The sequence below is a fragment of the Rhea pennata genome, chromosome 20 (genome assembly GCF_028389875.1).
Source record: "Rhea pennata isolate bPtePen1 chromosome 20, bPtePen1.pri, whole genome shotgun sequence".
Classification (NCBI taxonomy): domain Eukaryota; kingdom Metazoa; phylum Chordata; class Aves; order Rheiformes; family Rheidae; genus Rhea; species Rhea pennata.
The window spans coordinates 6,228,694-6,255,078 of record NC_084682.1 but is presented as its reverse complement, the minus strand read 5'-3'; the positions used below and the strand labels follow the sequence as shown (position 1 = coordinate 6,255,078).

Genomic DNA, 26,385 nt, shown 5'->3' with positions numbered 1-26,385 from the left:
GCGGGCAGCGCCGCCGCCCCCTCCCCCCCCCCCCCCGAGACCCTTTCCGCACCGCCTTGCATCACCTTTGCAGCCCCCGGGACCCTTTCCCCCCCTCTGCACCACACCTTTGCAAAACCCAGAGTCCCCCCCACCACCTCTTCTGCACCGCAGGCCCCACACTGCTGCACCTGAAACAAAGGAGGCAGAAGCAAAAAGCTCGGTCTAGTATTTTATTAGATTTTATTTCCAATATGCCTGTATTGGAAGATTAGGAGACAAAAAAGGCACAAACTCACATTAAAGAAACAACGAGATAATCTAACCCATTCTACAAAGTGTGTGTTGCCAAAGGAAAGAGCACGATGAACCGATCAGACGGTGGTGGGGAGGCCCAGCGGGGACGAACCCAGAGCCGTGCAGCGGGTGGTGGGCAAGCGGCCCCACCGCAACCCGGCCCGACGTGGGCTGCGGGCCCCCGCGGCGCAGTAATCGTGTCCCAGTGGTACCGCGGCGCTCAGAGCCGCCCGGCGCTGATCGGAGGGAGGGTCACGGCACAACCATCGCCCTAGAACAGACCAACAGCCCAGCAGTAACCCCTGCGGGAGCCAGCAGGGCTTGGGGTTCTTGCCAAAGCCAGTGAAAAAGTTGCAGCACCGTGGGGCTGCATGATCTTCGCTCCGCTCACTAGCAGGAACCAAGCAACAAGACTGAAAGGTCATTACAGGATTCGTCTATCCCAAGGCTGAGGGATGCTTTCACTTCGGATTCAAACAGGAGGAAAGAAAGAAAAGAGGGGGGAAAAAAAGGTTCAGGATGGAGTTCTTGCATTTTTTCCCCATTTTTTCCACTAATCAGGAAAGCTTTATGTAAAAGCTCTTACTCTGAAAACAGAGGATCAGCAAAGGATTGCACGGTGGAATGTTAAAATCTGCTTCCACAGCGATTAGTGTCATCAGCTAGAAAGCCTCTTGGATAACACAAATTTAAAGAACAAATGTGCTATGTATTCTCAAATTGTCCTCAAGTGTAAGAATCCCTCAAAACATAACCAATAAACACAAACAGAAGTCAGTGCATAAATTCTCAGTTAAAAATATTTTAAGTTGAAAGAACTATTAAGTGGGGCCTACACTCCTAAAATACTTTTTGAACACCTAAAGAAGATGGCATGAAACAACATCCTGGTCCCAAACAGCCTTGCAGATTAAGATTCAGTATCTTCACCTCTTTTACAGTAAGTTTGCTTTACTTCTGCCTGGTGAGTTTGCTAAAAGTCCCTCATCCCCCCCACCCCGCAAAACCATCTGAGGTCACTGAGAAGAGCCGGCCAGAGTTACTGGTACAATTCAGAGCTTATTGCACTTAGACATGAGTAAGGCAAAATAACAAACTAAAAAAAGGGATAAACTGCCCCCTCCCCAGTAACCAAAAGCCATCCTCTCCCTCCACACCATGAATCATCTTCCCTCACACTGAAAACAATTCATACCCCAGCACATACTTGTTCAGCATTGCATGGGATCATTTCAGGATTTCCTGACTCCTTCAGCCCTTTCATGCAAGCAGAAGTATTAATAAGCGCCAAAAGACTCCTTGAAAGTGTGGATACACCCATGTCCGTGTTTGGCATTCAGTATTTCCCGTTAGTACCACCAGATACAGAAGTGGAAGAATAAAGCGATGCCTATTGTGTGGGGTGCGGGAGGGAGAGTCAAACATTGGACTTGATGCATAAGCAAAGAAATTAGGGTTTTCTCATACATATTTAATAAAGCACTGGTTTTTTTTTGATTCTGTTCTGCTTATTTGATTGTCTAAAGCTGATATCAACATAAGGATAGTTACAGAAAGTATTACAGTTTATTAAATACCCAGAGCTATTTTCATTGTTCAACAGTATCCTTTGCAACTTGTAAGAACTGACAAGTATCCTACAAAACAACTGCAGGTCTTTGCAAGTTATTGTTCTATAGAAGGAAACAACATGTTTCAAGTCAGTCTTGCAATGGGAAGAATATTATTGCTGAGCAGAACCACCGACCCAGGCACCTGAATGTGATCAGATACCAAGACTTTACTTTCACACTAGCTTTGCTACATTCCAATTTGTCCAGGGAGAATCACATTATTATTAGTTAAAATAATTTTAGTTTTGTAAGTTATGCTAAGTCTTACTAAAGAAAGAACCAGAAAGTTGCAACATTTATCAAGCAAGTTTTCACAATGATTTTGTGAGACTGACACACGAAGCTAAAGGACAGCATGGCTACATAAGCCAAAGGGAGCGTGTATCACTAAACCGAAACTCAACAGTTATGTGCTGAAGGACCTGGCACGAGGATGCTGAACACTGCGTCTGCTCAGTCTTTAAGTTACATGTGCTAAGACAAAATAAAGTAATGCTGTGCAGAAGCCACATACAAGCATATATTCACTGCAGACCAAGAACTATATCTGGCTACTCCTGATTATGTATTCAGATTATATGCCATTAGATTTGTTACCTTGGGAGCGAGGTCAGAGCACAGAACTTTATGGAATAGTTATGCACTCTAAAATATCGACAGTTTCCCTCTCCAAATAGATTTCAAAGAATGGTAAAGGTCTGGGCAGGAACAAAGGTGGCAGTTTATCCCAGTTAAAAAAAAAAAAAAAAAAAAAAAAATCTAAGTCACCACATCACAAAACTATTTTAGCTAAAAATGACACTTGGAAAATCAAACAGGGCCACATGGAAATTGGTCTGAATACAATGAAAAAAAAAAAAAACAAGAGGGAGGAAACGTAAATACAGCGATCTCTAAGTCACACGTCTCCAAGGAGCTACCTCCTTCATATACGTGCTAACATTGGAGTGCTTAGTACCAGACGGTCTATTTGCTCACAATATTAAAGGGCATCTAGAATTAGCTAAGGGAGATTTAAAATCGCCTGCCGATTGGATATAGAAAGGCTTGATCCAGAGATGGTCCATCATTCAAGAGTGTGGATTCCCCAGGCCTTCCTGATGACTGTCTTGCAAACTAAAATAGAGAGACAATAGAAGAACATTTCAGAACCACTTTGGAAGTGTGCCAGAAGTGTCAGATTGCATCCTCATAAAGCAAATGTTTAGACACACTGCCTCCAGTGCAATGGCAATACACCACTGTATCACCACATTTCAGCCCTAATTCAGAGCAATTTTCCAACAGAGCCTAAGACTGACAAACATGAATTGCAACTTAAACAACCTAACAATTCCAGAGGCCGCAGTACAATTATGAGACCACCACTAATTCACTTCTCTAAGAACTACAGTAAATGAAGAGGAAACTAAATAGGTTTAAGCTTCATTAAAAGATTAAAGTGTATCTATTTTATTTCAGAAGGTGGTAAGACCCCCTCTCCCCCAAGTTTCTCTCTTACCACCAAATAATCAGTAAACAACAGAGCACACAGTCAGTCAGTCAGTCCGTCCTTGATAAAGCTGTGGCTAGGCCGTACCCTATTCTTTCCAAGGATACCCAGGACTGTGTTTTAATGCCCTAGAAGTGTTGTAGGTACCAACTTGGACTTCTCGTCTTTGTGTAAATGGGAGATCTTTTCTTTCTTGTCCCCTACTTCCCCAGTACTATACCACATTTAAAAAGAAGAAAGAAAATCCACATCCCCAAATCCTGCCCACCTTCTCCCCCTCCTACCAAACCAAAACTGACTATATGACTTCACAGAACATGGTTTAATATTCTCAGCACTGCTTATTTCATCATCAAGCATGCTGTCAAGAATACAGCCTCGAGGGTTAGTCGGCAAGGGCAAATTCACATATGTTCCCCAATATGACAGTTCCTTCTCCCCCAAGCTAGCATACTCATAATGAAATACACTGAAGTTAAAAGCTTTAAAATTGTCCGCTCCTCCTCCTTCCCCTCTGATGTGTAAGCACTGACTGAGGCTTTGGTCAATTAATAAGTACTGTTAACCAACAATATTCCAGAAACACATTCCAAATGATAGTATTTGCAGTTCCAGCTCATTCTTTCTGTATGGACAGAAGTTTCTTCACAAGTCGTGGAAAGTGACACATACATTATAGTGAAATAAGAATAGCAGTAAAGTGTACAAAATGTTCTAACACATTTAACTTTTCACTCAAACGCTGCTTTAGAATAATTCTGAAACAAGACAGTAAATTCACTCATTGACCTACCGGTGAAACAGGTTTATTATCAATTAATACCACAGTTTGACTGCCAGAAGCTACGAACAAGATCCTTTGTCCCATATGTCTTAAACAGAACAAAGAGTTTTGTCAAAATCTCAGTACCTACAGTGCACAAGGAAGAAGTCACATTAGTCATCTGCAGCTGTCATTCCTTTCACTGGATCTTTTTCTCTCATCTGAAAGAGGAAATACATGTCAAGTACTGATTCTCACATGATGTTATTTCAAACTCTACTAGTATGGAACATGTTAAATAACTCTTCCTCATGTAAGGTCTTGTTTATATCAGAGCACTGCAAAACAGTTTTTATGAATATGCATATCCAGACACCATTTTTGGTTAAGCTGCAGGTCTTTTGAGCAGAGTACATATGAAACTGTAATGAAATATCTTGAAGTATTGGGTAAGGGTGGTGGCAAAACACCCCCAAATCACAGAACAGCCAATTCCTTAACAGTAAATTCAAGTTTCTCATAGTAAGCAGTCTGCCATACACCCTTGCTATATGCTTATAATACTTGGAGCTAAAAATAGTTCTAGTAAATTGATTTTTGAAAACTAACTAGGACAATAACAACCATCCAGCTTTTGGCAAAAGTTAAAAGAAAATATCAAGTGATAAATGAATCATTGACATTCATACCCTACGCTAACTATGGGTCAGTATATTTACTGACTCAAAAACAAATGCAAGGAGAATTCGGTCCATAATAATCAGAAGGAGATACCAGAGCAACTAAGTCAGAGCCAATCATTCAAACCACAGGCAGCACGACCTAAACAGCAGGAGGACAATACACAACATGCTATGACAATGGAACAGTCTTTCTTTTCTTCAATATACTGGATAGAAACATTTTCTTACACAACCCACCCCTGCCCTGCTTTTTTTCACTGACCTCATCCAGCTGCCTCTTGGTCTCCTCCTCCATCCTCCGAATGTCCTCCATAGTCAGATCAACCCACTTATCAAGCCAGCAAAAGAGCTGCCGATGGAAGTTTGTGAAGAGACGCTTTTCTTGCTGAAAAAAGGAAGAGGAAACTGTAAACTTACTTGCTACTAATATGAATCTAACTAGATCATAACAAGAGATCAGTACACTGAAGAACCAGCTTCCTGAACTACCTTTCTATAGATCTGCTACAACTGGAAACTGAAACTAGCTCACTTTTATTCTTCTGAAAGAACATCTAGAGCCTTGAATCTCCAAAGAAAAACATTTTTTTTCAAGCCTAGACAGCAGCCTGTGTATTGAAAGAATTAGTGAATGCTTTACAAATTTCCTTTGACTTGACAGTATTGTTCTGATTGAATAAAGTGTTCCAGGCTTGGTTTACTTATAGCATGACAGTTGGACTGAAGGAGTACAGAAAAGGAGAATCAGAATAAAAGTGTTTTTAAAATAGTCCTTGACTTGTTAAACACTGGAGGCCAGCAAACATAAAGGACTGAAATGCACCTGCCTTGCTTTTCTCTTTTGTAGTCACTTGAAATAAGTCTAAACTTGTTTTTCACAGCTGAAAACCTTTTAGCAGAGGTAACCAATGTGCATCAGCTATTCCAAGTTAGAGGTAATTTATTTCCATTTTATCAGAGATAAGTTAGGCAAGATCATTATTAGACAAAGGTATGTAATAGGTCTTGTCAAGTTCATATTAGGGAAGGACACTTCAGTTCTACCAGTTATGATTTTGCATCTGATAACTTGGTCTCATCAAAAAACACTTCATTACTTTGAAGCAAATATGCAGCTGAAGAGACACACAAATAGAAAGGGATTCAAGACACTGCTTTGTTCAGGGCTTCTGTTATAGATACTTGAAATCTTAAAGCATGGTCTTTCCTCCTTATAGTTCTCCTTTGAGAATTGTATCACCAAATCCATGCTTTTGCAGAAGCAGCACTGCATCAGCTGCTGAGCAGTCTTTAGGATCTGAAGTTACTGGCAAATTATGAACATGACATTGCTTAGAATATTGCATCTTCTGATTCCCAAGCCTAGTATCCTGCTACAGTTCATGAATTATGAACTCATCTGCAGGAAAAAAGCTCTTTCCAGGATACCAATTATTCACCTTCTAATTTAATGAATTTTCCTTTAACTTTTTTTTCCTCCTTTTTTAAATACAGTTTTTTCCAGCAGCTGACTGGGAAAGGAAAACATGACTACAGCTATAAGACTTGCCAGAATGACTACTGAATGACTATGATTCTCAGGCTGATCAATTAAGCAAACTAAAACAAAGATGTTCTACCTTAGTGCATTTGACTGAAAACTGCAAAAATTCTATAGTCAGCTCACAGAAACATCAAAACTCTGAGATTAGCAGCAAACTGAATGCAACTTTAATCAACTGCTGCATGTAAGGCAGAGGCCTTGACTATACTGCCCAAAATTATATGACTGGCTTTCAAGTTAGTACCTCCAGGCAAGACACAACATTAGAACAAGCTGTGGTGCTAAAGCAGATGGAAAATGAAACACGCCTTATTTCCTCGTCTTTGCCCAAGGAGCTCACTTACCTTCTGTATAAAGTTCTCAACTTTGTTTTGCAGACCCCACCATTTGAACTTGACTGTTACTAGTTTGTAAGCACACATGTATGGACAATCTGTCTGCTTCCCCAGCTCCTTCTGCAAAGATATAAAGATACTCATATCAGAACTCAGGTCAAACTTTTCCAGGAAAGTAGCTCATTCTGACAGTATCAGAGGTCTTTCTACCGTTCCTCATAATCATCATTCATCCTGAACACCTTGATTATCTGTCATCAGCAAGTTTTGTCAACATTTTTGCTCATCCCCCTTTCCAGGAAATTTATAAGCATGATGCAAACAGTCCATGGTCACCTCCACTAGTGGCCTTCCCTTCATTCTCAGAATGGACCATTTCTTCCTATCTTCTGTTCTCCATTTTTCCTCTGTTGGAAATGGATTCCAAACGCGTATCTTTCAGGATCTTCACCTTTTTGCCATGGATACTTAACTTCCTTAGAAGTCTTTTGACAAAGGCCCTAACCAAAAGATTTTGGAAATTCATGTAGATTTTATCAGCTGAGTCATCCACATGATCATCAAGTCTTTCAAAAACTCCACAAGGTTTGAAAGGCAGAATTTCCTACATCCTTTTACAGAAGCCATATCCATTTTTCCCAAGCAGATCACATTAATTCCAGATGTTCATTAATTCCATCCCTTATTACAGCTCCATGTAGGTTTGCCTGCTAGAAATTAATTTGACTACCTGTAGCTCCATAGATCCCACCTAGAGTCCCTTTTAAAGACAAATGCCACATTTGCCCTTCTAAAATCTTCAGATACCAAGGGTTTAAGTGAAAGGTTGAACACTGCTGCTCATAACTTGGCTATTTCAGCCTTGAATTCTCTTGGATGAGCTCTTGGGTTGAACACTAGACAATTCTGGTAATTTCTTAGAACTCCTTCTATTTGTATCAAACTCTTTCAGCTTCTTTAATATCAGAACAGACCACCTGCTGAGTTCCAAGTTTCCTTCTACAGAAATTAATGCAATGTCCTACGTGCATGTATGTCTGGGGCCCCAAGCCCCATCAGCCATCCTTCAGTCATACAAACTGATACGGTTCCTGAAATCACGCAATACATACCTTCCAGTTGGGACCCAGAGGTCCACGTCCAGTCTTGACAGATTTAAATTTTGCTGGATCTTCTTCTGCCTTGTAATCCTTTTGGATGGACACATAAGATTAAACACAAGTTACCCTAGTGTTACCCAGCTGCCCATTGTCACATAGGAGGGTATTTTTCTGGTAGGTAGAAATCTCTAATTCCCTTCCAAAGAGCTACTGTTTTCACTCAGACTTCAACATTAGTTCAGGCGTTGCTCAAAGGAACATTTTTTGTCCCCCTGTGCTGTGTCCTAGATCTATGTGGAAAAGTGGTAACAAATGGATGCGACTTCTGTAAGGAGCCTTTGGGATAACGCTATCAGAAGATCTGTAAACTCCCTGAATAGGTTTCCTGTAACCACCTACTCTTCAGTGGCTAAACACTGCTGCTGAAAATATCTATGCTCTCTGGAGCAGTGGCTTCAGGTATTTTTCACAGCTCTGTATCAGCATGATGCTCACATATTGCATGCTGAGAGACAAGTATAGTCAAATTCACAATACAACCAAAAATAAAAGAGGCATTAGTTATGCTCCCCTACTGCAGGGCAAACAATTCGTAGCATCCTCTTTCTCCATGTTAGTTTAAGACCAAGGTGTGTATTCTAGTCCTACCCTCACTTCAAATAAAACGAAAACAGATTCAGATCAACATCAGATTAGAGTCAGAAGTGATCAATCAGCAGCATTTCCAGGTGAATTCAGCTTGCTCTCTCCGAGCATTTAATTCAGAGTAGTCTGTATTTGCAGATATGTTTCACTACCTGCCTAACCTATCAGAAATGAGATGCTACTCATGTTTTACAAATTCATCTTTATTGGAAAGAAAAGCCAAAAAAAGTGCTACTGCTGTTTTAATGCCAAGGCTGAGTTTGAGAATAGATAAATTAGACAAGTTCAAACTATATCAGAAATACCAATCGAGGGAACTCAAACATGCCATTTTTAGGAAGGGTTTTTCTTTTTCAGTATAGAAAGAGTCCTTAGTTTCTTACAGTACCTCAGTGCTTCTTAGAACAAAATATTAGCTACACAGCTACAGGATACAAGTGTGTAGCCACAGGCCAGTTTCAAAAGAGATGCTGTTTAAAATTCTATATGGAAAGGGCAGTGCCATTTCAAGTGTTATCATCAGCTGCAGTGCTATAAAGCTACATATACACACTATCTACATGCACTCTAAGGCTAAGGAACACATTTTACAATTTTGACATAGCTTTTAGAATAGTTCTCCCTCCCTCTGGCTTCAACTATTTTAAGGAGCAAGGGAAGTGGGAGAAAGACATTCCTTATTGTCCTCCTATCTGTGACCCTCCCCAAGAACGCAGTTCGTGTAGTACTCTTTTTTTTAGCACAAGGCTTCCCACCCCAGGGAAGCTCTTACCACCTACCGTACCTTGGGAAGTACTTGACTCCGATCAGCAATGTCTATATAAATAGCTTCTACATTCTTCCACACATCTGGCTCCAGTTTATGAACCTGCAGTGAAGACAAAAGACAAATGTAATTGATTTAACTATAGAACACTCCTACTCTGAGATACTAAAAGATAGCTGGAGATGCAGACACCCACCTACCCCACTTCCACGTACAGAGATGACACACCATATTAAAGCACAACATGAGCTCTTCTAAAGAAACAAAGGTACTCAAGCAGTACAAGCATTTTGGGGACAATTATATTCAGCGTATATAAAAAGTCAATGGGAGGAATTTTCCTCTTGGCAGGCAGAGACTCTGCCTGGTAAAATAAGCATTTTGAATCCTGGAGCATTGAGAATAAAGAAAGTGTTTTGCACAACAGTTCTCTAAACTATCAAAGAAAGCAGTTTTGTAACATTAAAGCAATGGATAAAATATGTGACAAAAGTACTTACATTCTCTTGCGTTCCAAGATCTGATTTATGCCAGGTTTCAATTTTGATCAGGAAATCATCCTTCATATACTCATTCTGTCATCAAAATAAAGCTTCTTATTATTCTTTGGAAATAGAATTTGTCTTCTTACTAGCTAGATAAGCAGTAGGAAAGTCAGCTTGAAGCTGACCATTATAACTTGATTTTGAGGGAACTTCGGATTTATCCGTAAACACGGGGTTGCTTTTAGAAAAATTATGTGATCACTAAGTGCACAAAATCAAATCAACCATGAACTGTTCACTGAAAAATCTTAAGTTCCATTGTTTTAGTGAAAAGTGTGAGTAGGAGAGCCTAAAGAAGAAAGTCTCCCACTACTTAGAATTTAGAAGGGTAACACAAGGTAAATAGGCAGAAATCGGCTTTTCACGGAGAATGTTCATCTAGCACTGCATACATGTTTGCATGCAACTCTTCAAATGAAAAATAGTATCAATTTGATGTGTTGACAGCTTTTGCACTGGGAAGGGAAGGGACAAGAAGCACAGTTTTGCCAAGTAAGCAAATAAATTTTACATTTCCAGTTTTTACTGTGGGTAGAAGAGGAGCTTCCAAAAGGTAACCCTATCCTCCCTCAAGGTAGTAGAAACAAAAGCACAAGTCAGTGAAACACTCGGCATGTAAAAAGAAAATATCAAATTCAGAAGGCAAATCACTCAGAGGGACATAATGATATGAACTTTCTTTTAATCTGTTTGGCTGGGCAATGGTACATTCCAACATAGGTAAAGCTGAGCACTGCTTCAGTAAAAGATCTCTGTCGTTCATTATAAGGTGTCTGCGGAGGTGCTGCAGGTGATAAGGGACTTGGAGTTTAATCTACATGATCTTATAATGGCAAAAGCCACAACGGCCTTAGCTTGTGCTAGAACTCCCTAGTCCAGAATGCTTATTGCAAACATATACTTCCACAGATCATCAGTAAAAATAATACTTACCGTAATAACTGGTCCAAGAAATCGACACATGAAAAGAAAGAGATACAGTACTTTAGTGAAAAAGGAAGACAGAGCAACCATCACCCTCCTCCCACTAACAGCAAAATAGGGACAATTTCAGCTTCCCAGGGAGCTGTTGATGTTACTGAAGAGAGAAACCCTAGAAGTCTGTTAAAAATAGCTAACTTCACCCCATTCTCCTCTGGAAATTCTCAGAATTGGAGAAACCCAGAGGAGCAGCAATTAATTACGTACTGCCACTTCTGCTCTCTGGACTCCAGCCAGCTGGATGAGAAGATGGAATAAGTTTGTTCAGCTGGCAGCATTTTACCAATCCATTCTCAGCTTGCAGATAAGAAACCTCTCCATAGTTCTGAAGCAAACATGCTGGATTTCGAGCCAGTGCAGACCTCATCACTCCTGCATGCAGTAACCAGACCCCCTGCATCTCTACTGCTCATGGTAACTAAACTCCCTGGATAGTAAGGCTCAATTATTCAACACAGAACAGCAATTAAAGATCCTGTAACAGTCAGCATCAAGTCTACCTGAGCCTTTGCAATTCTAGTCTATGAATAAGGATGTCTGTAGAGCTAGAACAAACCAAAGTTTAACTTTAAATTTTAACAGGAGGGCTTCACAAAAAAGCAATTTTGTTTTAAAATCTATGAATTTCCAGCCCAACAGCCTGAGGACAGAACCATCCCTTAACACTTACCATGCAAAACCAAGTGCTTTAATTGCTTGCTGCTGGGCCTTAGACTAGTCTAAACCCCTAACAGTTTAAAAATTAATAATTAGCCTTCTGTAAAAAGTAAGACTGACATAGGTTTGTGGGGAAAGGGGGAGAAGAGCAGAAGCAAGCAGAACCTAGGCTATATTTTTAAAAGGCTGAATTCCATCTCAAAGAACATTTCATTCTTTTCTGCATGAAGGACTTTCTTTCCTACCAATCCACACGAAATACCGGATAAGCCAGCAATAATTATAAACTAGAGCCTTCCCATGACAAAGTGCTTTTCCATGACTATGCACCATAATAGCAGCTGCCTTAACACAGGTTCATTCACCCTGCTATGGAGAAGGTTCTTCAGTTGTAAAGGGAACAAACTAATCTCTTTAGAAACGTCCATTAAAAGTTAGATGCTCAGCTTGCTATAAATTGGGGCCTGAACTTGGGATGTTGAAGAAGCAACTCCTACACATTTCAACTACAGTTTTAACTTCTCAGTTCAAGGAACATCTGGCCACAGGCATCTCATGCTGACACCCAGAAGAGTGGAACACACAACTGCTTTTTTTGAAAGCATTTAAATGACATTTATATCCATGTCGGACTGTGAAAGAAAAGAGCTAAGGATGCTGTTCTCTTTGGCACCAGCCCGTGGTTATAACTATCAGACAATCCTCACTTCATTTTTCGGTAGAAGTTATAAATGCACACAAGCAACAACTTAATTTACGATTCATACTCTCTTAATGAACAAAGCAAGGCTTCCTCTTAACGGACGTAAAACAACATACTATAACTTAAGTGTGCATAATTGCAGGCAGTTTCAAGCTAGGCATTTCAGTTCCCTCTATCTGCAGTAATTCTTTGATAACAGTGTATATAATATGTCTATTAAAGTAATAATTTAGCTTTTCAGAGGAGACATGGAAACGTAAGGATGATCACTCTCTCTTCTATATTAAAGTTGTGCTGCACAACTTAAAAGACTAGTTTATCCACACTTAAAAGACTCTATGTAATAGCTGTCATGCAAGAAAGCACATTAAGATCGCCTAAATATAGGAAGACACTGGCAGGAGTACCACTAACTTTTGCACAGTCGAATCAGGTTTAGTTCTCACTGCATCTCCTGCTCCTAAGTTTCATCACTAGTAAGAGGGCTGAAAGCCATGCCAGCTGCTGCAAGCCACTGTGGTATTTTGTGTTGCACAGATTCAGATGAGGCCATCCAAGTCTTTTCACTTATGACCTAAATAACTGAACTTATCGCAATGTAAAATGATAATCCAGCAAGGCAGCCTACCACATACATAAGTTCTTCCCTCCTGCCCGGTACTAGTAAGTGAAGGTTTCAGCAACATTTCTGAGCATTTCTTGATTCTTGTCAGGTTGGCAGATTCTGTAAACAGATTTGTCAGCCTCCGCACAAAAACTGCCTTCTGCTCCAACTCCCACAACAATACAGTTTCTATCTCATCTTAATTAGGTTTATTACAGTTTAGGATTTTTTTTCATTATGCCATTTCTAGCATACTAAAATCTGAAGTTTTACTGATTGTGCCAGAAAGCCTTATACTTGATTCTAGTATCGCGTTTTTTCTACGTAGAATGTTAGCAGTGTGTAATTGAAGAGTAAGCAGCTAAAAGTGAGAAGACTCCATGCCTTTGTTTGAGACATTGGTAGAAAAGAAAAAGAGGAAGAAAATATTGTTAGGCATTGTCTAACAAAATCTAATGGAGTCAATTTAGATCTGTGTGCACAATTTAAGGAATTAGAGAAAGAACTGTTTGTGTCTACACCAGTTCAGTGTTCCTAGCACAGAAACAAACTAGATATTACAGCCAAATAGATATGCAATTGATATTCAGAAAGAAAATTACATAAAAGTGAGAAAGCTAGGTTGTGGATAAGTTTAGTTTCTGCATCTTGAGTGATTAGTGACACATTAAAAACTTACTCTTTAGTTGATGATGGCAGTATCTGAACTCTATGTTTGAAATATCCATGCCACTATCATTAACACATGCAGTTCCACACACTGAAATATTATCCTCCCTCACTGCAAAGCTTTTCCCTCTTTTTAAAACACTCCATTTAAAGTTATCTTAAGTAAATTCTGTTGCAAATTTAGTTTTTCTATATTGAGTTTCAAGAACAGTTGGAATTTTTAAGTTTACAGTTCCCATAGCAATTGTACTTCTGCCAAATAGCAAAAAACATATCTTTCAAAGATACAAACAGCATAAAAGGCAGCCAAAAATACTGCATAAGTTTGGAGGCAAAGTCAAAGCTGCAGTTCCTACGGCAACAAAGACCAGAAAAACAGTGGTGGTGAAATATTGTGCCAGTATCTCAGTGAATAAATAGATATTAAACATTCTGCACAGCAGCAGAAAATGAGTTTGACATTATTTCATCACTTTGCACAGCCTGCAGAGCCTCAGTCCAGAATTTACAAATCGATTCACTTCACACTTGCTGGCTGAGAGTTTTCAGAAGCAACAGCAGCATTATCTATTCAAGCTTCACTAACTTTGGATCCCACAGCTGAGTAAATATCAATCACACAACACTGCTACTCCCTTCAAACTGCACTTAGTAAGAGGCAACCAATGTCTTCCCTGCTTCCCTCTTGTTTCTTCAAAATTTCTTCAGCAAACTATGCTGCAATTGAGTACATAAGGACATCCTTTGTATTAATTTCACTACCATTGCACACATCTTTCTTCAGTAGGACTGACAACCTCTTTACTAATCCCCATAGACCGCACATAAGCTGTTACTCAGCAGCAGTGCATTGGACAAGGAAACTTCTTTTAATTCCACAGCATTTGATTTTGCCTTTTCTGAGCCACAGGAAGGGTTTAGAGAACAGAAATCTAAGGTAAGAGCTGAAACATCTCCCTTTTTGCTTGCCTCCTTCCCTCTCCCCTCCTACTCCCCAAATGGGAGACCAAAAAGCAAGCAATCCACAGCCCTTCCCCACACACTCACCAGTTCTGCAATAGGGATAGGCATTCCATGCTTTTTCATGTATATTCAGAGCTCCTTCTGGTGCCAGCATTCTCACAAATGTCGGCACTTTGCTGCAGAATTTGGGAACATGAAGAAAGGCGTAAGTATCAACGAGAACTGCATGTAGCAAGGGCTACGGCCTAGGCACTCTGAGAAAGACAAAACAGCACCTGAAACGTAGACCTTAGTGATACACATTTATCAGTGGTATTGGTGGGATCCCCCCACCCGCACCAAAACTACCATTTCCAGCGACTGTTGAATGTGGATAGGCTCATCTAAGCCTTCTTTACATAATTATAAATGGGAAAAGAAAACAAAAGAAAAAAATATAAAATGAACACAAGTTGAAATCTAGGAGGCATTTTGCTTTATAGTGAAATTAAAATATCAAAATACTGGGTAACAGGATTATATTTGCTTTGAAAAGAGCTCAGAGTCAGATTTTCTTGAGGCAACAGCCACACTGAGGGAGGCAGATGGGCATTCCAGTGATGCTCACTTCAAGCTGTACTGTGTACCAGCTGCTGCAGTTCTTGTCTTACCTCCACACCTTTCAGACCTTTCATAATCTTTGATTTGCACAGTTGCTGCAATCCCATTCCATCTTTCTCTGGCTCTGCTTGCCTTTTAACCCTGTCTGCCTCTGGAAATGGGATGTTTCACATACCTCTGTAAGTGGTAGATCTTGTGTGTGTACTGCCCACGCTCTCCATCTCTTTCATAGGGTTCATTTACCAGGACCTCCACTCCTTCACCTCCACCAGTTTCATTTTTACTAGCTTCTGCCACAGAATACAGTTGTCCTACTTGATACTAAAGAAATTAAAGACACGTTACTGTGTTAGCTGTAATTTAGCAGAAGTTATAATAATTTTACCAAAAGTAGTCATGGATAAATTCATTATCTGTGGAGAAGATGGGAAAATGATATCCACTTCTGTGTCCAGATAAGCAGCTCATTTAATTTCATTTTGATATAGAAAGCTTGAGTGGTAGGAGGAAAGCACAGCCAACAGCATAGCTCTTTAACCCTTAGATCTTAAGCTCCAAACCAAGACAAATTCAGGAGAAAGTGGAAAAAAAAAGATGAAAGGATTGTTAGGATGACATTTAGAGAGAATGGAGACTTCAGCTCTGCAGCAGCAAAATTTATTGTTATTCATTCTTTCTGGCACAAAGACAGCCCAGTTGTTCAGGTGAAATGCACTGCCAGTCTGAAATTAATAAGTGTACAGTACTTTATGCAGAAGAATCCCATAGAGTTTTACAAGGTTTTTTTGATAAACTAGGGGGAGGGGAGCACGCAGAAAGAAACAAAGAAGGAAGGTAGGAGATCAAGGATACTTACACCACCTAGTTCAAGTCTGTTGAACCACCAACATCTGTTGGATGGGCAAAGCTTAGAGGCCCATTACAGTCAAAGGCGAGCATCTCCACAATGCAGTTCAAAACAACTAAAGTAGAACCTTGCATATAAGACAGTGTTTGCACTATTAGACTTTTCAATTAATTAATTAATGCAGGCCTCTGAAGCAAAGCTAGAGAATCAGAAGAGGTTTGAGAATGAAGTTTAAGCACTAGGTCAAGAGGAAGTGTTCAAAGCATGGCAGAATACAATAGTTTACTGACATAGAGTGACAAAAACAAAAACTGCTGCTGAAGGCAATACACAGAAAGGCTGTTTGGAAAGCCTGACAAGGTAAGCTGGAAAGTGTCAGGCATCAGAAGTGCAATGGCTAAATATATATGTAAATAAAAACCAAAGAAACCCTCAAAACATAACTCAAACTACAAAGCAATGGAATATTGCTTAGGCCTTCTTCCTTTTCACTAGCCTTGGACTGTGCATCAAATCAGCAATAGGAAGCACTCAGCACTCCCTGCACTGAAATTCAGGCTGAAAAAGTAGAGCACTGCTCATAGCTGGCAACCCAGAAATACAAGACTGCTGGCACGTCTCCAGCAATGAAGGAAGGTTTCTAGAGTAGTTAAATTTTGTTGTCAGAGCATCCAAAATAAAAATGGAGCCTAAGTTCTATGGTGTTTATACCGTCTGGTGCTAACTATGGCCATATTTTCCAAGAAAACATTTACTGACATTGAGAGCATAGATGGTATGCCAAAGGTGCAAGGCTAGATGTCCTGGCCTCATTCTAAGGCAGGGCTAAGAGCATACCAGAGTGATTTAAAGAAGTGTTCCATACAGTCACAGGTTCACCACAGAACCATATAAAGTCAGTGTGAGTACCTGTTAGACCACCCCTGCAGTAAAGCACCCACCCAGTAAAAACAGCCTACAGACAACCTCCTAGTGAAGAGCAACAGCTCTTCTGGATCACTCCAGAAGGTACTGGCCCAGGTTACACAAGCACCACTCACGTAGCTGGACAGTTCCCTCACTGTCACCAGCAGATAGGGTTTCATATTGGATTTTAGGCTGCAATACAACTCCCTGTCTCCTGGCATTTCATACACTACATTGCTTTCCTCATGACTACCTACAGATGATCCATACAAAACAGAATACTCACCTCCCTCCAAAAGAGCAGAACACGGAGTTGTGAAATCTTTGAAGCAAGTTGACTTAATAGACTAAAAGCCTCACACGTGTACCCATACAGAAGAGAACACATCATGAGTTTGGCAACTAGAGCATTAGAGGGGAATGGCTTTGATGGCTGTGCAGCAAGTTGCAGGACAGGCCTCCAGAGGAACAAACTAATTCCTCTTACTAACAGCCCCTCTCATTCATTCCTTTTCCCTTTTAAATACGTGGGTCAAAGTTCAGACACTAAGAGGATAAGCCTTTTGGTTTGGCATCTTCACCATTTAATCTTCCCTGTTATTTCTGACCCTTTAATCATGTTGATAAAAGAGGAAAAGGCCTAAATAAAACTGTCCCAATGAACAGATCCCACAGTACCTGCCAGTGAAAGTTAACAGAAAAACAGATTAGGTCCCCATGAAGCCTAGAGCGGATAGACATATCCTTGCAGGCCTGAGAGCTCCTGAAAACTTTTTCTCTTCTCCAGGCAGCTACCCCTCTCAAGCTGTCACAACACCTTTTATACAGCAGACAGCCTACCTGTATTACACCGAATTTCATTCAGAAGGCTTCATTTCAGTGCAACTAGCCATCTTCTTCAAGAGCAGTTATTTTCCTGAAAGCAGCTTTGAACCAATTAATAAATACTAGTCCTTTGTGTTTGGCAAGCTCCTTCCCATGTGAGAGGAACAAAGAGGCAGCACAGAACGTGTACACACAGCTCTAATCCATACCAGCATTTCGAAGTGGCAGCTGGTGAGACACCCACACAGCAGCTCAAGACCACGCTCTCAAAGGTGACTCTGTGTAACGTGATGTAGTCAGAGACTACAAGAGCAAAGGTTAGTGCACCTAAGATACACCAAGTTGGGTTTTCTTGTTATTCCTTGGAGTGCAAGAACGTACAAAACAGCGCAGGAGTGCAGCTTGCAGTATGCCCTAAGCAGGACCACATTTTGGCAGAATTTCTTTGTAGGCAGCAGTCTGCTGTAGTTTAGCAGACTCCTACATCCCAGCCTTCAAGTTTTAGTCATCGCTGTCTTCTCCTCCACTGTTTTGTTCTCATCACAGCAGTAAGTTGGCTAAGCTATTTAACGTTGAGCTCTTTACGCAGTAAGTCACATCTCCCAACTACCTTCCTGATCATTTGTTTTCTCTTGAATTTCTTACTACTGATTAAGCTCCATTTGTTAGGGGTGAAGAGACTGAACACAGAATCCCTGGCATATCATACAATGACACAGAAGACTTCCCTCAGCCCTACTACAATGCTTCAAAGACACAGTTTAATTTCACTCTGTACATTATACATTCGCACTAGACTTTTGGCAACAAATTACCTGCTTAAGATGTGAACTCTCAGGTCTTTCAAGCAAAATTTCCTCACATAAAGTTAAATTAGAAGCCTTCCTCCATTATGTCACAGATGATTAATAAGCAGCTACAAGGTCAAGAGCTACTACCAGTCTCCACAGCCCTATTTTTTTGTGTATGAAGTCATCACTAAAAGCAACCAAGTTTTAACAGCCTTTTTGCAGCACAGACAAGCACAGACTAGTGGTGAAGTGATGCACAGATGGGTCAGCACTCTTCCACACAGGAAGGAAGATGAATCAATGCATAAACCCAAGGCAGCAGTTATCATTCCACTCAATACTGAGCCACAATAACCCCTCCTCTTTAGCAAATCTTTAAAACTACCAAATCATATAAGTATGTATGCAAAGCTAAGTGAAAACAAGAACCCCTCCTGCTTAAGAAGCTGTATCCTGAAACCTAGCTCACATATCATATGAGAACCAACTACCCTTGAAAAGCACATCATTCAAGAGACGCTGTGATGATATGCAGGTTTGGGGAGGAATTAAGATTGGTCAGGTTGGTGGTCTTCCCACATCTAGAGTGCATTCTTAAGGTGTTTTCTCTAGTATCTTCTTTCCTTCTCTTCCAGTTATGTTTATTTGCTCTTCACTTTATAGACTTTTCAGTAGGCTACTCAACTCTTTGGAACTCCGTGGATCCACAGTAAACAAATATACCTTCTTAAACAGATGACTGCAGGGCATCCTCCAACAAGGAAGTTGCTAGAGAGTGACAGATTTATGTATTGCCCAAAATTTCAATTTTTATGCAGCCTACACACAAGGCTCAAAACATGCCCAGCACTGAACAGCCAGTCAGGGAGGGAAAAGAGTGTAGCAAGGGACTCGCTTTAACTGGATGAAGGTTAATCCTAGTATCAGAGAACTGAGAAAACCCCTGTGCTGGGTTCCATCCAGTCTAACCGCCTCAAAGAAACAATCTGTATATTGATGCTTTGACTTTCCCTTATCACAGCTTGATACCTAGAGGTATCTCATTATGAGGTAGGGCTTCCACTATTCAGGCTAAGGTCTTCCTTTTACTGAGCTCTGGAGCATCCTAACATGTAGTCATAGCTTTTGCAATAACTTCCCCTGCCACTTCCAAGTTGACATCTTTTACTTGCTTGCTAAGGCTTATACTGTTAGTTCTTTCTTTGTCAAGAACTTCCTCACACAGATAGCACTCAGGCAGAATAAAAGATCTAAGCACATCTGCTCTTAATACTTTAGTCAGACTTCAGTTAAAACTGCCTGAAACAGTTTTGCACAGAAAGCATATAAGCTACAAGTAAGGAGCAGCAACAGACTTTTGGCACTACTAACAGCACTCATTCCTGCACCAACATAGTACAGAGGCCTAAAATCGGCATCTGAACAGAGGCCTAAGCCTGCCATCATCATCTGATGCATGTCACAACTGGCTGATCCACAGGAAAAAGGAACTCAATGCTTAGGGATTGCTTTTCTTTTACTAGCCAGCCTCATGGCTGCAGGTATGTACTACATCGGTTCCAAAGTGTCTTCTCTCAAAAGAGTACAAAGTTATCAAAATGATATACTTAAAACACAGTGTTGCCATGATCCATCCCACCACTGTCTATACCACAGTAGCTGCTATATTCACGGAAAAGAAAAATGAACAAGAGTCCTGTCCTCCCAGCTCCCGCTAAGAGTTAGAACAAGCCCTTGATCAAAGCTCTCAAACTGAAGACTTACAGTCAATCACCCACAACCAAAAATACATCCAGAAGAGCCAAGCTACCAAACCAGTGCAATAGACTCGGTCATTCCAATTTCTCACCTACCTTCCTAGCATGAACATAGGCAATTAGAAAAATATTTACATGGTCAGATTCTCTGTAGGGGGTGTTTGGTGCAGAAGGGTAAGCCATTACAAAAAAGGGAGGCAAGAAAGGTAAGATGCAACCCCCAGGGAAGACAGTAAGAAATCAGCTACTGACTCTGCACAGCTACTCCACCGCTGGTTGAGTAATCAGAATCACTATCTCCATTACAAACTCCTTCACCTAAACAGTAATAAAGTTTTCTTTTTGTAAGACCTAGAGAAGAGAGGTCTTAAAAAGTTCTAGAAAGTACCTGTATTATCTTTGCTTTGCTATACCAGCCTCACAAATCAGAAGAAATTGTTTTAAACTGTTAGATAAACAGTAACAAAAGAATTCTAAGAAAACACAGATTAAGGGCAACTTGAATTTGCACTAAAGCTTTCTCTTCATGTTCAAAGAAAAAGAATAAAAAAGGACAATAGTATTAATCAAAAGAAAATCACAGTTCAGAACAGCCTGACAAGTCGAGATTTGTTATAAACACATCCAAAAGCACTTTACAGGAGGGTATCAAGTATCCTGAGGCTTACAGAAATTAAATTATATAGCCAAACTGACAGTGACCGAGTGAGAGCGCACAGGGTTCCTGAACACAGCTATATCCTTCTCTTGCATTTTTCCAGTTTTTGTTTAAACAAATTGCTTTGATTGTAAAGTTACTTACAGTCCAAAAGGAAGGAAGCAACAGGAAAAGGGCTTACCTCCTCCACAGACACAGGCAGGATAACACGACTGAAAGAGAATGCAAAAACAGAACAAAAAGTTAATCTGCAGTTATAAAACTTAGATGACACATTCCTCATAACAACAGGTACACAGCCTTCCCTTCCCCTCAAGCTCCTTTCCATCTAGCGCAAGCATCCCTAGCATTTGCTCTTTATTCCCAAAACTATTTGTATAATAGTCTCAAAGAGAATCTGTGTGATATAGCTTAATTGCAATCTTAAACTAAAACTATAATATTATCACAGAGATAGGATAATAAAATCTTCCCAGGCTATGAACACATATAGTATCAAGATATATTGTTCTTGCTCAATATATCCTCCTCAATAATCTCATCTTATTTCTTGGCAAGTTGTTGTAGAGTACTGCTATGTACTTTAGCAATTCTGTAGTGATCTGTGATAACCTCAGACCATAGCAATATGTATTTATGTCCCATCCAGCCAGAAGCAACTCTAAACAGAAGAGCTACATACAGCTGGCTGACAAGGAATGAGTTGTCATTTCTATACATGAGTCACTGGTTTCACATTGTGGTTTCCTTACTGCCTTCTACATTCAACTGACTGGACTACAGAGTAAAAAACGGCCAGAATTCATACCGAGATTTAGTTCTATTCCTGTCCTTTCAAAAATTTAGGAAGTGCTAAAGACACAGGCTTGTTAAGGCCATTAAAAACATTATCTATGTTCCCCAAACTAAGTATGTATTCTACCTCTACTTTCATCAACAATGTTAAATCAGGAAACCAAAGCAAGATACAGATATGAAATGGATATAGCTACTGTGGATGCAAGCCCCCAAAAGCTCACTATGCTTATGCTTTTTGAGAAGAGAAACGACCTTTCATAATTCAGCAGTAGTAATTACTGAGACTGACATGAAGAACCACATCAAAAATGCTTATATATGAGAAGAAAACAGTTAGACTGGGCTCTTCAGCTTGTAATAAAAGACAGCTAAAGAGTTAAGATATTGTAGCACTTTACAGAGTCAAGAATGATGTGAAAGAGTGAATGGGGAAAAGAACAATGATTATTTCTTATAACAGAACAATTGTTGGGGCATAAAAATATCATTAGGCAGCACATAGAAACTAAGTCAAGAGTACTTCTTTACATTATGCATAATTAAGTTATGGAATTTCTGGCCAACACAAGAAGCTTAAGCAATTCTAAAAAAGAATTAGATCAATTCATGTCCATATGCCATTTACTGGAAAGATACACTGAAGATCATTCTATACTATCTATATATTGTTTCCTAAAAATTCTGCTAGGAGGCAAGGTGGAAAAGGACCTTTGGTCCAATTCAGTGTGGTATTCGTTACAGAAAGGAAAACAAAAATGGGAAAACCGTTTACCACAGACAGACTATGCCATCAAACATGACATCAGGTTAGTTAACTGGTCCAGGATAAAACTGCAGTAAGAACCAAAGATGGCTAGAACAACAAGTGAAAATGAAAGACAGAGTAAGTATCAAGGACGAAACAGTGGCTTTAGAATTGAATTCAAGTACTTTCTTTGGAAAACTTGGCATACAAAGTTTGATTTAAGCGAATGAAATTCTGATTAAGAAGCTAGAAGGCAATAGATCTAAATATTATCACACAGTTGGATTTTTACAGAAACAGAAAAAAATGAAATAGTTTACAATTCATTTAGCCTAGCAAAAAAAGAATTTAGGGGTTGACTAGTATTTATAGGTAGTCAAGTGATACGAAGGAAGAGAAAAAACAACTCTTAAAAACAAAACAACACAAGAAACGTGCTCTAGGCAACCCTGCTTGAGCAGGGGGGTTGGACTAGATGATCTCCAGAGGTCCTTTCCAACCTTACTGATTCTATGATTCTGTGAACTCAAGAGGGTAGAGAGGAAAAGCCTCTCAGGACTAGGGAACAAAGACTTCCAGCTTTGGACAGAACTTGATTAGATGATAAGAAATCATATGATGTGGTTGCCTGCCATATCAAAGGCACCAAAATACTGAAAAGCACTTAAGATGCCTCCTAGATTAAAATGCCTCAAAGAGAGGCAGAGCTACAGAGAAAGTCAGCATCATGTCACTTCATGAGAAAGGGAAATGAGTCTCTATACTCAGATTCCCCTCAAGGACTCCCAATCTCCTAATGGAGTTTAAATCAAAATAGGGAGACAATGCAAGATCTCAACGAGCAAACAAATAAACCTGTAATTAAAAAAAAATAAAAAAAAAAAAAGGAAAGAAAGGACAAACCTCTGCTTATCTATAGCAAAGATAGGTAGAAATGAAAGATAATTCCGATAGACTTACAGGGCATCAAATTAAAGCATTAAACAAAAGCTATTGCTGCATAACCATCAGCAGGGGAAGCTTCAGAGAAAAGATGGATCACACAGATTGTCTTTCATTGAAAGATCTGACACAGGGCTTTCGTTGTATTGCTCTGTTTCTGTAATGTCTCCTAAAATACCTACGGAACAGATAATACCTGTTTGGTTTACTAGGGAGAATGTAGCAAACAGTTACAGAGATAGAAGAATAATCTCCTCACATGACATGCAGCTTATTTATATTTTTACCACTTACACTAGGTAGGCAGCAAGGTACCCTGCATGTACCGTTGAGGCACCCAGAACCAATCAAACAGTACTAGTGAATATCTTACTAGCCAAGCCATACCAAAGAAAGTAGTTTCTAAATGCCTTACCAGCTGCTTCCTGGAATACAAGATTTAGTCAAAAACAGTCTCAAGTAGCATGTAAAACTGGCAACTTTTACATGCAACATTGAGGAAGGTTTACACAAGAACCAATACAATGACACAATTCCAAATATGCAACAGCTAGAGTTAGCTGGAAATCCCAAGAAACTAAAAAGTAAATTCTCTGACTGATTTTTGCAACTTTGACTGCCCTTAGAGCCACATATCCTTTAACAGACACAAAGAAGGGAAGAAAAAAAAAAGGACAAGAGAACTAATGAAAAGGCACAAGAGGTTTATTGGGACTTCTGAAAATAGAAGTCAATAAAAAGAAACAAATGTAATAATTACTGTCTTTTGCCCATTAGTCTTCATGTTTATTCTTTATTTCTGGAGTGGGCAGTGTGAAAGATCAATTAGATAAACTGCCATAATAAGAATCCCAAGTAAAGGGACTTTTGGAAATCATCCTCATAAGAAGGAACTCTGAATTTTCAGATTTCAGAAAGTATGCAAAGTAAACGATACTCCCACCTTTACGAGATGCACTGTAGGTAGTAGAGCTCACTGGCAAGTGAGCTGTACTGCAGTACTAGGCAAGACTGAAACTGTAACTAAAATCATTAAACAGATAGGTAAACTTGAATAGAAATAAAACAGCTACCATAAGAGAAAAAGTATATCTACCAACGATAATCATAAAAATATCAACAAAATAGAGGTTATATAAGAACAAGTTTTCTAGCTTTTCATACATCTAAAACCAAGCATTCATCTTGTGTTTTCGTCTGTTACACAGCTTAGTGGTCCAGAAGGTAAGGGTGTCTCTGTGTTACAAAGACCGGCTCTGCTGCTGTTAAATTGTACACCCCCACCACTGGATAAAAATAACAATGGTTTAAGGATGAGAAGGAAAAAAAAAAAAAAAAAAAAAAAGGTTATCTATGATGAAAGGTAACTAACTGCAAGGACCAGTGCAACTCTCAGCAGAGTTCTGATGTAGATCCATCCCATGCTCCACGATCTGGCAAAGTAATAGCCAACAGGACGACACCATAACATAAGTAAATACACTTGAAGAAAAGATCTGAAAACCTGCTTTATCACTGAGATCACAGTTATCTTCCACTAGGAAAAGAGAGAAAGAGAAAAAAGAAAAAAGAAAAAGAAAACCTCTTCCATCAATCAAAAGAAGTTTAAAAGGACAGAATACACTTAAAATAAAATGTAAACTGAATCTTTGAATTCAAGAAGGAAACATGAGCAGTAAGTATGCGCAGCTCAAAAACATCTAGCCAAAGTGCACTAGTCCAAAAGAACATACGACACTTCAGTGAATGACAGAACTGAGTGAAAGACCACATAAAGCAATGTGACTAATAGTTACACACACGCTTGGGACACTTTATCCAGCCCCTGTTTTCCTCCTCTCCTTCCCCATCATGGGACACAACAACCACAGGAGACTCGGAGACAGAACTAAAAGCTGAAGCTTCCGCACAAGAAAAAATTGTGGAGCTATTTTACTTCTGTCATATTTATTCCTCTTTGATTTTGTAGGTAGAAATTACATAGCGGGGGAGGGGGTTGGGGGGGTAAAGAGCAGGCTCCTCATTAGGCCTCGTTACAACGAGGGGAGGCAAGATCCCCAACGTCGCTGCCTCCCGACCCCGCGGAAACCAGTTTAAAGGGGGGGGGGGGGAACAAGCCAAAACCAAAAAACAGTCACAGTAAAAGCCGGCGGCTCCCCCGCCGTCGCCAGGCAAGGCCCTCGGCGGCACCGGCCACCCCCGGGAGCACCCGCACCCGCCGGCGCGGAGCCGCCGGCGGCCACACAAGGCCGGGGTGGGGGGGCGCCTCGGCAAGGGGCTCCGCCGGGCGCCGGGGCTCGCCGGGCGCAGAGCGCCGCGGGGCGCCCCGCCGCCGCCGTGACCTTCACTGCCACCTCCCGCTGCCCCCCACCGCGGGCCGGGCCGGGCCGGGCCGCCCCCGCGCCAGGCCGGGGAGGAGGACGGGGGGGGGGGGGGGGGGGAAGGGGGAAGGGGGAGGCCGGGGCACGGCGGGCAGCGCTGCGGAAGGGGAGGGAAGGTCTCGCCGCACTCACTATTCCTTGATGAGCACCATGGCGGCGCCGCCGCGGCCGCCGCGCGCCTCCCGCCCGGGCCGGCCCCGCTGAAGGTGACAGGCGCCTCCGGGCCGCTCCGCTGGACCCGCACCGCGCCGGCACGGGGAGGGGGGGGGGGGGCAGGGGGCGGCGGGGGCGGGGCGGGGCGTTTCTGCGGCAACCGCTGCGTCAGGGCGCCACGCAGCGTCCTTACCTCAGCGGCAGCGCGCGCGCCCCGCAGGCGGCCGTTAGCGGGCGGGGGCGCGAGACTTTCCCGCCCTCCGCGCGGGCGCGCGCTCTCGTCGCCCCTCACAGCGCCGCGCGCCCCCTCAGCCCGCCCTGAGGGCGACACGGCCGCGGGGCGCCGCTCATCGGCGCCCGCCGCTCGCCCCTCGAGCAGCCCGGCGGACGTGCAGCTCCCGCTGTTCGGTCACCAGCTTCTCCGAGTCCCTCTCCTTTACCGGCTTTTGGTGGGGAAAGAGAGGGGGGAATGCCAAATGACGGTGGATGTGAACGCAAGGAGCTGCTGGACAAATGGAGCCTGCAGACAGTAATAGAAACGTCTCCAGTCGACTGGCCTCTGAGGACAGGATATTTTCTGAGAACGCTCTGTTCTACGAGCGTGCAGTGATTTATTGCATTTGCACTCATTCAGTTTCAGCACT

The 26,385-nt window shown here is 41.2% G+C and overlaps 1 protein-coding gene across 1 annotated transcript; it reads right to left on the bottom strand.

The window, feature by feature from the left end:
* Window positions 1-198: 198 nt before the first annotated feature.
* PITPNA (phosphatidylinositol transfer protein alpha) lies at window positions 199-25,822 on the bottom strand. Its single transcript, XM_062592568.1, has 12 exons — window positions 25,721-25,822; window positions 20,904-20,934; window positions 15,114-15,259; window positions 14,423-14,514; window positions 10,695-10,702; window positions 9,717-9,791; window positions 9,235-9,318; window positions 7,818-7,895; window positions 6,715-6,825; window positions 5,090-5,212; window positions 4,296-4,365; window positions 199-3,005 (listed from the first exon to the last, which is right to left on the bottom strand). Exons 1-11 carry the CDS (start codon window positions 25,738-25,740, stop codon window positions 4,318-4,320), a joined length of 816 nt encoding a protein of 271 aa, XP_062448552.1. The 5' UTR covers window positions 25,741-25,822; the 3' UTR covers window positions 199-3,005; window positions 4,296-4,317.
* Between the last annotated feature and the right edge of the window lie 563 nt (window positions 25,823-26,385).

Excerpts from the sequence above, each read along its gene's own strand:
- PITPNA (XM_062592568.1), bottom strand. The coding sequence starts at position 25,740 with ATGGTGCTCATCAAGGAATA. Across the intron at positions 15,260-20,903 it reads TGCCTGTGTCTGTGGAGGAG|TATCAAGTAGGACAACTGTA; the intron begins GTAAGCCCTTTT and ends TAATTTCTTTAG. Across the intron at positions 5,213-6,714 it reads TTGAGAACTTTATACAGAAG|CAAGAAAAGCGTCTCTTCAC; the intron begins GTAAGTGAGCTC and ends TCCTTTTTTCAG.